General features: G+C 43.4%; 3 protein-coding genes and 1 pseudogene across 4 annotated transcripts in view; all 4 read left to right on the top strand.

The window, feature by feature from the left end:
- Nucleotides 1-15588, top strand: part of LOC135343560 (DNA replication licensing factor MCM6-like) — a 58838-nt gene that overhangs the window by 22739 nt on the left and 20511 nt on the right. The window lies entirely within an intron of this gene.
- Nucleotides 30-5785, top strand: LOC135343579 (DNA replication licensing factor MCM6-like). Its single transcript, XM_064540554.1, has 14 exons — nt 30-712; nt 1046-1179; nt 1516-1774; nt 2075-2225; nt 2500-2641; nt 2867-3008; nt 3231-3494; nt 3813-3893; nt 4116-4325; nt 4458-4563; nt 4680-4690; nt 4790-4982; nt 5319-5452; nt 5696-5785. The coding sequence occupies exons 2-14, from the start codon at nt 1085-1087 to the stop codon at nt 5783-5785; spliced, it is 1878 nt and encodes a 625-aa protein (XP_064396624.1). The 5' UTR covers nt 30-712; nt 1046-1084.
- Nucleotides 6421-9505, top strand: LOC135344301 (E3 ubiquitin-protein ligase TRIM71-like). Its single transcript, XM_064541468.1, has one exon. It carries the CDS (start codon nt 6421-6423, stop codon nt 8590-8592), a length of 2172 nt encoding a protein of 723 aa, XP_064397538.1. The 3' UTR covers nt 8593-9505.
- On the top strand, nt 10426-14737 carry LOC135343588 (DNA replication licensing factor MCM6-like; annotated as a pseudogene).

Here is a 15588-nt window from a genome sequence, read left to right as displayed (position 1 = left end):
TTACCATCTTATTACAAGTGAAAATGGACAAGTACCTAGCACACTCTGTATCTGAAGCTGCATCAGTTGCATGGACCCATTATACAACTACAGAGAGAGCAGAGCCACTGCTTGCGAGACTCCACTATCAATCAGATCTCAATAACCTCACTAAAAGTGACAATCTCAATGAACAAGATGAAGTACCGGTACCCACTGATGACCAACCAAGCTCTGAAGATGGACAATTTGACCTCTACACGGCCCAGTCCCTAGTTTGTGAGCTCAACAAACAGGTGATGATGTTTCAAGCATTAGCAGCAGAAGCCACGTTCATTACACAGCAAGCTACATTTGAGGTACAAGAGCAGCCCCTCCCCGGCCCCCCCAGATGATGAAGCCAGAGAAATGCAAGACATCCCTGAAAATATTACGATAGAAACCGTTGTATCACAAGACACCACATGGCAGCAAAGTGATGAAGTCATAGCAACGCAAGACAACTCTGCAGTATTTGGCCGAAGTATTTTTTGAGTGATAATGTGTCAACTTATTCACCCACAGGGTTCGTGAACTCTCAACGTCCAAGGTGGGTACTCTGCTACGCATCAGTGGGCAAGTGGTACGGACGCACCCTGTCCATCCCGAGCTGACCAATGGGACGTTTCTCTGTCTCGAGTGTCAGAAGGTCATCTCTGATGTTGAGCAGCAGTTCAAGTTCACACAACCAACAGTGAGTGCTTCACATCATTAATATAATGTCTTAGTAAAGTCTAGTAAAGTCGATTATGTGTGTGGGTGCGTGTGTGTGAGCAGAACTCAATTAAATGTCCCCTGTCGACGCAGAAGATTTTAATTGTAGCCATGGCAGTTTCAAGTGTCCTATACGTATAGTCGTACAGCAAGTATGCTATCTTGAGCTGTTAATTACACTAAAAAAGCCACACCCTCTCATAACCATCCCCAGAGGCCACACCCTCTCATACACCATCCCCAGAAGCCACACCCTCTCATACACCATCCCCAGAGGCCACACCCTCTCATACACCTGTGTTCATTTCCCCAGGTGTGTAAGAATCCTAACTGTCAGAACAGAAGACGGTTCATGCTTGATGTCAATGCCTCGCGGTTTGTTGACTTCCAGAAAGTGCGTATCCAGGAGACACAGCAGGAGCTGCCACGAGGCTCCATCCCCCGAAGGTGAGGAGTGGGAGGGGTCTCTATGCTCATTATATTGTATTGCTGATGTTAAATTATTAATGTGAGCATCAGTTGAGCTACCGTTTTATGCCTTTAGTTAGTGTATGCATCTACATGCAGTGTATACACAGTGTATACATGTAGTAGGCGGCTGTCGTGTAAACACATGTGTGATGAGATGTCTGCGGTCTTAGAACATAGTGTAGCACATGTTGAAGTAGAGTGAGCATGTGTAAGTTCATTAGACTCCACCATTTACTGCACATTCAACTTGTTAACAGGAGTGCCGCTCCTGGTGTTACTCATTCATAATTATAACCTACTTCGTACACACAGTCTTGAGATTATTCTGCGAGCTGAAGCTGTAGAGATGGTGCAGGCTGGAGACAAGTGTGACTTCATCGGGACGCTCGTTGTCGTCCCTGACGTCTCACAGCTGCGTACAGAGGGAGTGAGGGCGGAGACATCGACTCGTATGCGTGGTGGGGAGGGGTACGATAGGGACGGAGTGAGAGGACTCAAGGCCCTCGGTGTAAGAGACCTCACCTATCGACTGGCGTTTCTGGCATGTGCTGTACAACAGACACAGCCCGGGGTGAGTATAATTATGTACCTCCATTTATTCCTCCAGCCTAATTGTTTGTACATGTATAACCCAAACCCCAAAGTTCTCTTAATCCTAGCCGTTTTCTTGTCTAGTTTAGAGTGTCTATAGACGAAGCAGGACCATGCCTCCTGTACACGTTACGTTAGACAATGGGGTGATGAGTATAGAGTACATATATAATCTGATTTGCTGTATACATTTAGAAGATACTTTTAGAGGGTTTAACGTTTGTTTTGGTTGCATCTACATGCATGTACCTACAATTACTGCATTCGATTTGTCCTCCAGTTTAGTGGGCGTGATTTGACAGGGGAGGATCAAACAGCGGAGAGCATTCGTAAGCAGATGACCGATGCCGAGTGGTCACGTATCTACGAGATGAGTCAGGATAAAAATCTTTACCAGAACCTCATCAACTCACTCTTCCTCACCATTCACGGTGAGTACAAAGTTCAAGTGCCCACAATAGTGTTATAGAGTATACTGTATAACTGGAATATTTGGCGAATAAGCAATTTGAACTGACTTGGCGTTTTCAAATTTGGCGACCTTCGGTAAAATTCACCATTATTAGCCACACTTTGTTAGTAGGATAGTTGATAGTTTCATCAGATCTTGGTAAGATTTGATACGATGGGCCCCTATTTCACCTACGTATCTTCATCCCCAGTCAGCCGCCATTACTGATCTTCATTGTACGTTCTCCCCTTCAGGCAATGATGAGGTGAAGCGAGGTGTTCTACTGATGCTGTTCGGTGGTGTTCCCAAGACAACTATGGAGGGGACTCATCTCCGTGGAGACATCAATGTGTGCATCGTGGGGGACCCGTCCTGTGGCAAGAGCCAGTTCCTCAAGTGAGTGTATTATGTTATTTGTGTTGAGGTTGACCTTCATAATGTTATCATAACTTTGTTATACTTAACTGAAATTCAAAATTTCATATACCATTGGATTCCTTGTTAAAAAGCGCTTCTATCTGTATGCTGCAGAGCTGATAAGCTCCAACCAGCTAGAAGTAGACTTCAGTTTGTGTCATCACGTACACACCGTTACTATCCCTTGCACTACTCACTGTACAGGAGAGTGGAGGAGTTCAGTCCTCGTGCAGTGTACACTAGTGGCAAGGCCTCGACAGCAGCTGGACTCACAGCTGCCGTGGTCAAGGACGAGGAGAGTCACGAGTTTGTTATAGAGGCTGGCGCTCTCATGCTCGCTGACAATGTGAGCTAACTCTCATCATTATTATACTTGCTTGTACACATCCATAAAGTCGTATCTAGGCTGTTTACACATGTATGTATATAGGTATAGTTAATACTGTATGTGTTCTGCTTTGAAATGACGAGGATTACCTTGAATTTTTTACCAGTAGCAGATAATCATGTTCATATGTAGCTAATGTACAGTCACTGCATACTAATTTAAATGCCCCTCCCCCTGCAGGGAGTTTGTTGTATTGACGAGTTTGACAAGATGGACCTCAAAGACCAAGTAGCCATTCATGAAGCCATGGAGCAACAGACCATCTCAATCACCAAGGCTGGTGTCAAGGCAACTCTCAATGCTCGTACATCCATCCTAGCTGCGGCTAATCCGATTGGTGGTCGCTATGACCGGTCAAAATCACTCAAGATGAACATCCAGCTCACTGCTCCCATCATGTCACGCTTTGACCTCTTCTTTATCATAGTGGATGAGTGTAACGAGGTGTGTGTGTGCAACGAAAAGCAAAATCATAATTAACCCAAGTATGAACTAAAACTATTTTCTGGCTATCTAATTGAATTATGGTTTTGTTGTCTACACTGGTTTGTCAATGTGTATGACAGGTGCACTGTTAGCGGTGGTTTAGTGGGTGAGTGCTCTAATATCTGCATGAAGACATGCTTTAAATATAAATTAAGCGCTGCTGTCTTTTTCCATTTTTTAGCTATTTGGGGTTCAGGGTTAGGGTTCAATACTGCGCATTTTTTTTTGAGTGTGATACCTTGACCTAGTGTGTTGATTGATGCTCCTCCTCCACAGGTGACTGACTATGCCATCGCTAGGCGTATTGTGGACCTCCACAGTCACAAGACAGAGGCAGTGGAGCGTGTCTATTCCCTCGTGAGTGGTGTGGACAGGGGAAGGGTTGTAGTTACGGCCTGAATAATATACCAGCCATTTTACTTGAATAAGTTATGATAAATTTGAAGTTCTTCGTTACAATTATCGTAAAAACCGCGGAGATACGTGGTTTTTAGATGGTGTACTATATTAGCTAGTATAGGTAATTGATCAGTTGCAAATCAATACGTCATTGTACCACTGTGACCCCGCCCCCTTCAGGAGGAGATCCAACGCTACGTATTGTTTGCTCGTCAGTTCAAGCCTCGTATCAGCCCCACCTCTGGTGAGTACATGGTGGAGCAGTACAAGAAACTACGGCAGAGAGACTGCTCGGGCGTGGCTCGGTCGTCATGGAGAATCACCGTGAGACAGTTGGAGAGTTTGATACGACTCGCGGAGGCCATGGCCAGGATCCACTGCTCTGATGAGGTGTGTGGAGTGTAAAAAGTGAGGGGTGTGTGTGGGTGTAGAGTGGATTTTGTAGGTGTGTGTATAAAATACACCTTAGGATATTATATTATGATGGTCATCAGGTTCATTACATGACTATACATGCCTCAGGTACAACCTAAGCATGTGAAGGAAGGCTTTCGTTTGCTCAATAAGTCTATTATTCGTGTGGAGACTCCTGACATCAACTTTGACGAGGATGAACAGATCATCAATGGTGGGTGGTGTCATTATACTGTGCCCTTTAACATCAAGTAATAATTATTCCCTTGAGAAAATAAATTCTGACTGATATTAAATGTGCTTAACAATTACTTTTAGACCAAAGGCTAGTAATAAATGGGGTGTTTCGCTAACTTACTTACTTGAGCGTCCATAACTTTCTCAATTTCTAGCATTTTCATAACTTTACACACATGTGCATTACTGTAGGCAATGATGAGGACTGCATGACCAATGGTGAGAATGGTGTCAATGGCGAGAATGGAGTGAACGGCCACACTCCAATAGACCAATCAGATCCATCCACCCAACCGCCGGTGAAAACCAAGAAGATACGAGTTACGTATGAGGAATATCGTATCATCTCCAACCTGCTCATCCTGCACATGCGTCAGAGCGAGGAGGCAGACAAAGGTGCAGCTGTCAGTAGTAAACCCCTCTATAGCGGACACCTTTGGGGAACAATTAAGTGTGGGCCCTTGTTGACTGAGGGTTTGTTTAGTACACAAGCTGTTTATTTGGCGTGGTCTTTATATCTGGGTTAGCCTTTCTTCATGAGTGGCCATTAAAAGGCTGTAGTGTTGATTGCTGTATGTACACTGATCACTTCAGCTACATTATGTTTGTTTGTAACTATATACACTACGACTTGGCTTTGATTTATACCCACTGATTGTGACAGTTTGAAATACATGCTTTGGTGTGATAGAGGTATTGATGCTACATCACGTACATTCCTCCCCCCTCCAGATTCTAGCGGAGTTCGTGAAGGTGACCTAGTGAACTGGTACCTGAAGGAGGTGGCTGATGACATAGATAATGTGGAGGAGCTGACGGAGAAGAAGCTCCTCGTGGAGAAGGTTATCGAGAGACTTGTGCAACATGTGAGTCAATCATGAGTGCACGTGCAGTTAGCTTCGTCTCCATGGGCCGATTTGTCTCTAATGTAAAGCTAGGTGGAAAGTTTTACAAAAAGTACATGCATGGTCCTCGTAGCATTTGTACATGATTCTTTTCGCAGTTTGTTTGAGATTTTGTGCACTAGTAGTGTATTGGTATGTGCGTATTGCATGCTGATTAAAACGATACTTTTGTGCTTAATTAGAATTGCGTTTTTTTGTATGTAGGACCACATTCTGTTGCCATTGGTGATGGGGGAGGAGTCAGACGAAGATCCATTCCTGGTGGTTCATCCCAACTACGTCATTGAGACATGAACACATCGAACATTAGTTTGTTCAACGACTTATAAACTTGGCAAACATTTTTACCAGTTATATACATGTACATGTATTGAACACATACTTATAATTATGCATTCCTCAATATTTGTGTACCTAGTACGCTGACAATTATAATTTTAAATTGAAAGATACCAAGACAGCTATTTAATAGAAGCATCCCTAGCCTCCTACAAGGCCTCCATTCAGTGTGGCCTGGGATCAAGGCATCTCATGCCCAATGCTCAGGGAGATATAGATGTTGCTACCAAGTTGTGTAGAATTGTTGTACATACATGTACATGTACTTTCATATTGAAAGAAAAAGTGTGGGCCAGTGTTGAAACAAAAAAGTGGGCGTATCTGGTCAGACATTGTGTAATAAATTATGGGGGTAAAGGCTTGTTGGGATATATCTAGGAAGTTCGTAGGTAAGTTTTTTCAACTAGCTGCAGAGGTCTAGCTTAGCTTGACCTAATTGATCACTTAGTGCAAAATATTATTCACAGATTCAACAATTCTTGTATAGATCTACTCAATTTCTTGGGAAGTTGCTATTTAATTTTTATATTAGAATAGCTTCATGCTTTTATAAATGTTGTACAAATGCATTCCCCAGATCTTAACTAACGATGGCCGAAGGACCTGATCCAGTTGTTGCTGATCTCGAGCAAGAGGTGACCTGTGGCATCTGTCATGACCGCTACCAGGAGCCAAAGCTGCTCCCTTGTTGTCACTACTACTGCAAGCAATGCATCCTCACACTCTCCAGTCGCTACCCACCCAACCAGCCGTTCCCCTGCCCCGACTGTCGTGAGCCCACTCTATTGCCAGACAACAACCCAGACAGACTGACCACTGCGTTCTTCATCAACCGGATGAAAGCACTCCACTCGAGGATGGAGAAAGCCCACGGCAAGTTGGAGACAACCTGTGAAATGTGCCCTGGGGGAAAGGCCACTGCATTCTGCCGACAGTGTGTCCAGTTTATGTGTGAAAAATGTGTAGAATCTCATCAACGTATGAAAATGTTTGCTACACATATCGTCTCCACTCTGGAAGAGCTCAAACAGGGCGGAGTCAAAGAACTAACATTCGAAAACCCACCACCCCCAAAATGCGAGGATCATGAGGAGCCAAAAAAGATTTTCTGTTTTGATTGCAACAAGCTCATCTGTCGAGACTGTATCGTTATTGAACACGCTGGACACAATTACGAATTTGTAAAGAAAGCCGCCCCCACAACTCGCAAAAAGCTGACGGAGCACCTCTCCCCACTCAAGAACCTACTGCCTGATCTGAGCACCGCTGTGAATCAAGTGAAAGGAACCAAACAGAATATCCAGGCCCAGAAAGAACTGATAGAGAGACAAGTCAATACCAAGTTTCAGGAGCTACACGATATTCTCGATCAATGCAAGATCCGTGTTTTACGAGAATCTTCTGCTTTGGCTGATTCAAAGATGGAGAAGCTGACAGTTCAAGAGAAGGGTCTGGACCTGTCCCTGGGCACTGCTCAGAGTTTGATTGACTTTGTAGAGCGTACGCTGGAGAATGCAAGTGATGAAGAACTGATTACGATGCAAGAGCAGGTGGTGAGTCGAATCGATGCCGAGGTGGTGAAGCGAGGGAAGGAAGCAGCCAATCCTGATCCAGTGGAGAAAGATGATTTTGGAATTGAAGTGTTTGTTTGTGAGGATCTCAAGAAGTTGTGTGAGAACAATGTTATTGTGTGTGAAGGAAAGCCGATTGTGAAAGGAGACGGTATCAAAACAGCTGAAGTTGACAAATGTGCAAGTCTGAATGTCTATATCAGTTCAAAACAAGGCAAACCACAAGCAGTACTGAAATCGCTAGTTGATCAATCGACCCAACAATTGCAAGCAGTGCCTTTGATGGGTGGAGTGTACAGCGTTGAGTACACCCCTAGGGTACGTGGTCGACACCACCTCCTGATCTCAGTGGACGACCAGCCCATACCAGGAAGCCCCTTCTCTGTGTTCGTAAAAATACCCCCCACCAAGCTGGACAAACCAGTGAAGCAGATAAAAGGAATCAACATCCCTGTGTATATGGCATTCAACTCATCAGAAGAACTGATTGTAACTGACTTTCTTGGTGATGTTTTGGTGTTTGACAAAAAAGGAGAACAAATTCAAAGTATCAGCAAATCAAAGCATGGGTTTGTCGGTATCTCTGGTGTGGCAGTAGACAAGGAGGACAACATCTATTTCTGTGACAACAACAAACACTGTGTGTACAAGTTCAACAAAAGAGGAGATCTGCTGAAGAGGTTTGGGACAGAAGGAAATGGTCCAAAGGAACTCTACTACCCTCGAGGGATAGCAGTCGCTGGTGATCAAGTGTTTGTGTGCGATAAGAACAATCGCAGAGTCCAAGTGTTGACGACAGAGTTGGAGCCAGTCAAGCAGATTGGTTCATACGGAACTGGTAATGGACATTTTAACGAACCAGAGGATGTTGCAGTGGACAATGAACAAATGATGTATGTCATTGACTGTTATAATCATCGTGTTCAAATGCTCACTATGGATGGTCGGTTTATTCGCTCGATTGGAAAGAAAGGAAATGGACAAGGAGATTTGTATGGCCCTCGCGGTGTGTGTGTCACTGGTTTTGTTTATGTTGCTGACGATGCTAACAAGCGTGTGTCAGTGTTCACTAAAGACGGTCAGTTTGTCACATCATTTGGTAATGGTCATATCACTGATCTTTATGGAGTAGCTGTGGACAGTGATGGTTTTGTGTATGTGCGCAGTGCCGGATCTGTTGTTATCTTTTAGTGTATTATTATTTTGTGTGTGTGGGCAGTAAATGGAAAATCTGTGTTTTGGTTGAGGAACTCTTGGTGTTATAATTATCTTGACTTTTGATTGAGAAACAGTTAGCTCTACTGACAATCTTTACTCGCCCAAAAAAAGCTGCCTAATTTGGGAAAGATCGTTTGTGATTGTGTTATGAGGATCTTTACCATCTCATTTTAGCTAATTTACAAGACAAGGCACACTCTATAGCTAGCTCTCAGCTCTGTATCTGAAGTTTCATCAGTTGCATGGACCCATTATACAACTACAGAGAGAGCAGAGCCACTGCTTGCGAGACTCCACTATCAATCAGATCTCAATAACCTCACTAAAAGTGACAATCTCAATAAACAAGATGAAGTACCCAAGGCCCACTGATGGCCGGCCAAGCTCTGAAGATGTGACATTTGACCTCTACACGGCCCAGTCCCTAGTTTGTAAGCTCAACAACCAGGTGATGATGTCTCAAGCATTAGCAGCAGAAGCCACGTTCATTACACAGCAAGCTACATTTGAGGTACAAGAGCAGCCCCTCCCCCCAGAGGATGAAGCCAGAGAAATGCAAGTCCCCCTGAAAATATTACGATAGAAACTATTGTATCACAAAACACCACACGACAGCAAAGTGATGAAGTCATAGCAACACAAGACAACTCTCTACAGTATTTGGCCGAATATATGGTTGGAACACCACTATAGACAAATCTTCACCAAAAGAGCCTACAATGGATACACTATTATTGTCTGACACAAGGAGACCAATTGTCAACAATGTTATTGCAAGTACTGCAGGTGAACAGTCCTGACCGTGTCTGGATACAGCTGGCTGAGTACCCAGAGCATGACCTGGAGGCGCTATCAATTGCCGTGACCACCAGTGACTGTGAGCAGAGGCGAGGTCAGTCAAACTACCCTGGCCTTATCATTAATTTTTATTATTCAAGACATTAATATTTTTCCCTTTCAGTGGCGTAGGAAGATTTTTTGCAAGGGGGGCTCATAGTAGTCTGGCCACGCCCTCCCCAACTTCGTATTCTTGAATTCGAGACTAGGCTCATAGATCAATCATTATCTCTGTGGTAGATCTATCACTTTGCACTTTAGACTTTTGCAACCTAACCCATCATTGAAGTAATCACGTAATTTACAGTTTAATAGCTAGCTCAACAGTTGAAGCTAAACATTGCTCTCCAACAAGCGGTGGCTCTAGCCCCTGGAGCCACCCCACTTCCTACGCCACTGCCTTTGTAGATAATTTATTGTCCATGCATTGTAGTTGGTGTAGAAAAGTAAATTTGGCGACAGTGCATTGTCAACTAGTGTGCTTAAAATTAATGTATAAAAGGTTTCTCTGTATATAAGGTATATACATGGGTATGGGAGGCAGAAGAGTTATTGTATTTAGTCAGTTAGAAAAGTAAATTTGGGGACAGTGCATTGTCAACTGTCAACTAGTGTGCTTAAATGCATCAGAGGTTTCTCTGTATATAAGGTACATGGGTGTGGGAGACAACAGAGTTACATGTTGCTTTGAATATGTGTGCATCAGTTGAGCTACCATTTTATGTCTTAATTTAGTTAGTGTATGCATCTACAGTGATATTATTATACACAGTGTATTCATGTACTATGTGTAAACACATGTGTGATGAGATGTCTGCGGTCTTAGAACATAGTGTAGCACATGTTGAAGTAGAGTGAGCATGTGTAAGTTCATTAGACTCCACCATTTACTGCACATTCAACTTGTTAACAGGAGTGCCGCTCCTGGTGTTACTCATTCATAATTATAACCTACTTCGTACACACAGTCTTGAGATTATTCTGCGAGCTGAAGCTGTGGAGATGGTGCAGGCTGGAGACAAGTGTGACTTCATCGGGACGCTCGTTGTCGTCCCTGACGTCTCACAACTGCGTACAGAGGGAGTGAGGGCGGAGACATCGACTCGTATGCGTGGTGGGGAGGGGTACGATAGGGACGGAGTGAGAGGACTCAAGGCTCTCGGTGTAAGAGACCTCACTTATCGACTGGCGTTTCTAGCATGTGCTGTACAACAGACACAGCCCGGGGTGAGTATAATTATGTACCTCCATTTATTCCTCCAGCCTAATTGTTTGTACATGTATAACCCAACCCCACAGTTCTCTTAATCCTAGCCGTTTTCTTGTCTAGTTTAGAGTGTTTGTAGACGAAGCAGGACCACGCCTCCTGTACACGTTACGTTAGACAATGGGGTGATGAGTATAGAGTACATATATAATCTGATTTCCTGTATACATTTAGAAGATACTTTTAGAAGGTTTAACGTTGTTTTGGTTGTTGCATCTACATGCATGTACCTACAATTACTGCATTCGATTTGTCCTCCAGTTTAGTGGGCGTGATCTGACAGGGGAGGATCAAACAGCGGAGAGTATTCGTAAGCAGATGACCGATGCCGAGTGGTCACGTATCTATGAGATGAGTCAGGACAAAAACCTTTACCAAAACCTCATTAACTCACTCTTCCCCACCATTCACGGTGAGTACAAAGTTCAAGTGCCTACAATTAGTGTTATAGAGTATACTGCGAATGAGCCATTTGAACCGACTTGGTATTTTTGAATGTGGCGACCTTCGGTAAAATTTGCCATTTTAGCAACACTTTGTTAGGATAGTTGAGTTTTTTTCATCAGATCTAAATTGAATTTGATACGATGTATTTCACCTACGTATCTTCATCCCCAGTCAGCCGCCATTACTGATCTTCATTGTACGTTCTCCCCTTCAGGCAACGATGAAGTGAAGCGAGGTGTTCTACTGATGCTGTTCGGTGGTGTTCCCAAGACGACCATGGAGGGGACTCATCTCCGTGGAGACATCAATGTGTGCATCGTGGGGGACCCGTCCTGTGGCAAGAGCCAGTTCCTCAAGTGAGTGTATTTTGTTATTTGTGTTGAGGTTGACCTTCATAATGTTGTCATAACTTCACTGAAATTCAAAATTTCATATACCATTGGATTCCTTGTTAAAAAACGCTTCTATCTGTATGCTGTAGAGCTGATAAGCTCCAACCAGCTAGAAGTAGACTTCAGTTTGTGTCATCACGTACACACCATTACTATCCCTTGCACTACTCACTGTACAGGAGAGTGGAGGAGTTCAGTCCTCGTGCAGTGTACACTAGTGGCAAGGCCTCAACAGCAGCTGGACTCACAGCTGCCGTGGTCAAGGACGAGGAGAGTCACGAGTTTGTTATAGAGGCTGGCGCTCTCATGCTCGCTGACAATGTGAGCTAACTCTCATTATTATTATACTTGCTTGTACACATCCATAAAGTCGTATCTAGGCTGTTTACACATGTATGTATATAGGTATAGTTAATACTGTATGTGTTCTGCTTTGAAATGACGAGGATTACCTTGAATTTGTTACCAGTAGCAGATAATCATGTTCATATGTAGCTAATGTACACTCAGTACATACTAATTTAAATGCCCTCCCCCTGCAGGGAGTTTGTTGTATTGACGAGTTTGACAAGATGGACCTCAAAGACCAAGTAGCCATTCATGAAGCCATGGAGCAACAGACCATTTCAATCACCAAGGCTGGTGTCAAGGCAACCCTCAATGCTCGTACATCCATTCTAGCTGCGGCTAATCCGATTGGTGGTCGCTATGACCGGTCAAAATCACTCAAGATGAACATCCAGCTCACTGCCCCCATAATGTCGCGCTTTGACCTCTTCTTCATCATAGTAGACGAGTGTAACGAGGTGTGTACCAATTGACCTCTAATGTACCCTAGCTGCAATTGTGCAACAGAAAGCAAAATCATAATTAACCCAAGTATGAACTAAAACTTTTTTCTGGCTATCTAATTGAATTATGGTTTTGTTGTCTACACTGGTATGTCAATGTGTATGACAGGTGCACTGTTAGTGGTGGTTTAGTGGGTGAGTGCTCTAATATCTGCATGAAGACACGCTTTAAATGTAAATTAAGCGCTGCTGTCTTTTTCTATTTTTTAGCTATTTGGGGTTCAATACTGAGCATGTGCATTTTTTTCTGCCATTCCACTGCCCATGATTATTATTATAGTGTAGCAATAGCTGCATTTGTATTTGTGAGTGTGATACCTTGACCTAGTGTGTTGATTGATGCTCCCCCTCCTCCACAGGTGACTGACTATGCCATCGCTAGGCGTATTGTGGACCTCCACAGTCACAAGACAGAGGCAGTGGAGCGTGTCTATTCCCTCGTGAGTGGTGCGGACGGGGGGAGGGTTGTAGTTACGGCCTGAATAATATACCAGCCTCTTGAATAAGTTATGGTAAATTTGAAGTTCTTCGTTACAATTATCGTAAAAAACCGCGGAGATACGTGGTTTTTAGATGGTGTACTATATTAGCTAGTATAGGTAATTGATCAGTTGCAAATCAATACGTCATTGTACCACTGTGACCCCGCCCCCTTCAGGAGGAGATCCAACGCTACGTATTGTTTGCTCGTCAGTTCAAGCCTCGTATCAGCCCCACCTCTGGTGAGTACATGGTGGAGCAGTACAAGAAGCTACGGCAGAGACTGCTCGGGCGTGGCTCGGTCGTCATGGAAACACCGTGAGACAGTTGGAGAGTTTGATACGACTCGCGGAGGCCATGGCCAGAATCCACTGCTCTGATGAGGTGTGTGGAGTGTGAAGAGTGAGGGGTGTGTGTGGGTGTAGAGTGGCCTGTGTGGGTGATTTTGTAGGTGTGTGTACAGAATACAACTTATGATTTGTTGGATATTATATTATGATGGTCATCAGGTTCATTACATGACTATACATGCCTCAGGTACAACCCAAGCATGTGAAGGAAGGCTTTCGTTTGCTCAATAAGTCCATTATTCGTGTGGAGACTCCTGACATCAACTTTGACGAGGATGAACAGATCATCAATGGTGGGTGGTGTCAAATAATATTCCCGGCTGATAAATTCTGGTTGATTAATGTGCTTAAAAATCAACGATTAGTTTTAGACCAAAGGCTAGTAATAAATGGGGAGTTTCGCTAACAAACTTACTTGAGTGTCCATGCATAACTATTTAAAAATTTCTAGCATTTTCATAACTTTACACACATGTGCATTACTGTAGGCAATGATGAGGACTGCATGACCAATGGTGAGAATGGTGTCAATGGCGAGAATGGAGTGAACGGCCACACTCCAATAGACCAATCAGATCCATCCACCCAACCGCCAGTGAAAACCAAGAAGATACGAGTTACATATGAAAAATATCGTATCATCTCCAACCTGCTCATCCTGCACATGCGTCAGAGCGAGGAGGCAGACAAAGGTGCAGCTGTCAGTAGTAAACCCCTCTATAGCGGACACCTTTGGGGAACAATTAAGTGTGGGCCCTTGTTGACTGAGGGTTTGTTTAGTACACAAGCTGTTTATTTGGCGTGGCCTTTATATCTGGGTTAGCCTTTCTTCATGAGTGGCCATTAAAAGGCTGTAGTGTTGATTGCTGTATGTACACTGATCACTTCAGCTACATTATGTTTGTTTGTAACTATATACACTACGACTTGGCTTTGATTTATACCCACTGATTGTGACAGTTTGAAATACATGCTTTGGTGTGATAGAGGTATTGATGCTACATCACGTACACTCCTCCCCCCTCCAGATTCTAGCGGAGTTCGTGAAGGTGACCTAGTGAACTGGTACCTGAAGGAGGTGGCGGATGACATAGAGAATGTGGAGGAGCTGACAGAGAAGAAGCTTCTCGTGGAGAAGGTCATCGAGAGACTTGTGCAACATGTGAGTGAATCATGAGTGCACGTGCAGTTAGCCTCGTCTCCATGGGCCCATTTGTCTCTAATGTAAAGCTAGGTGGAAAGTTTTACAAAAAGTACATGCATGGTCCTCGTAGCATTTGTACATGATTCTTTTCGCAGTTTGTTTGAGATTTTGTGCACTAGTAGTGTATTGGTATGTGCGTATTGCATGCTGATTAAAACGATACTTTTGTGCTTAATTAGAATTGCGTTTTTTGTATGTAGGACCACATTCTGTTGCCGTTGGTGATGGGGGAGGAGTCAGACGAAGATCCATTCCTGGTGGTTCATCCCAACTACGTCGTTGAGACATGAACACATCGAATATTAGTTTGTTCAACGACTTATAAACTTGGCAAACATTTTTACCAGTTATATACATGTACATGTATTGAACACATACTTATAATTATGCATTCCTCAATATTATTTGTGTACCTAGTACGCTGATAATTATAATTTTAAATTGAAAGATACCAAGACAGCTTTTAATAGAAGCATCCCTAGCCTCCTACAAGGCCTCCATTCAGTGTGGCTTGGGATCAAGGCATCTCATGCCCAGTGCTCAGGGAGATATAGATGTTACTACCAAGTTGTGTAGAATTGTTGTACATACATGTACATGTACTTTCATATTGAAAGAAAAAGTGTGGGCCAGTGTTGAAACAAAAAAGTGGGCGTATCTGGTCAGACATTGTGTAATAAATTATGGGCGTAAAGGCTTGTTGGGATCTACCGTATAGCGCGAAATTTTCGAGGCACTTATATTTCGTGGATTGGCCTCTAAAAGCCATTTCGTTGCACAATGTTCGCGGAATGACTGCTTACCGGAAGCCACGCCTTTAAATCTTGCACGTTATAGCAGGTAAAGAACGATTTTCGTGGACTTAATTTTCGTGTAGGATTGCTAACCCACGAAATCCACGAAAATTAAGCCCCTCGAAAATTTCGCGCTATACGGTATCTAGGAAGTTCATAGGTAAGTTTTTTCAACTAGCTGCAGAGGTCTAGCTTAGCTTGACCTAATTGATCACTTAGTGCAAAATATTATTCACAGATTCAACAATTCTTGTATACTCAATTTCTAGGGAAGTTGCTATTTAATTTTTATATTAGAATAGCTTCATGCTTTTATAAATGTTGTACAAATGCATTCCCCAGATCTT

This window comes from Halichondria panicea, chromosome 11, assembly GCF_963675165.1.
Source record: "Halichondria panicea chromosome 11, odHalPani1.1, whole genome shotgun sequence".
NCBI lineage: Eukaryota > Metazoa > Porifera > Demospongiae > Suberitida > Halichondriidae > Halichondria > Halichondria panicea.
This window is presented reverse-complemented; position numbering and strand designations above follow the sequence as displayed.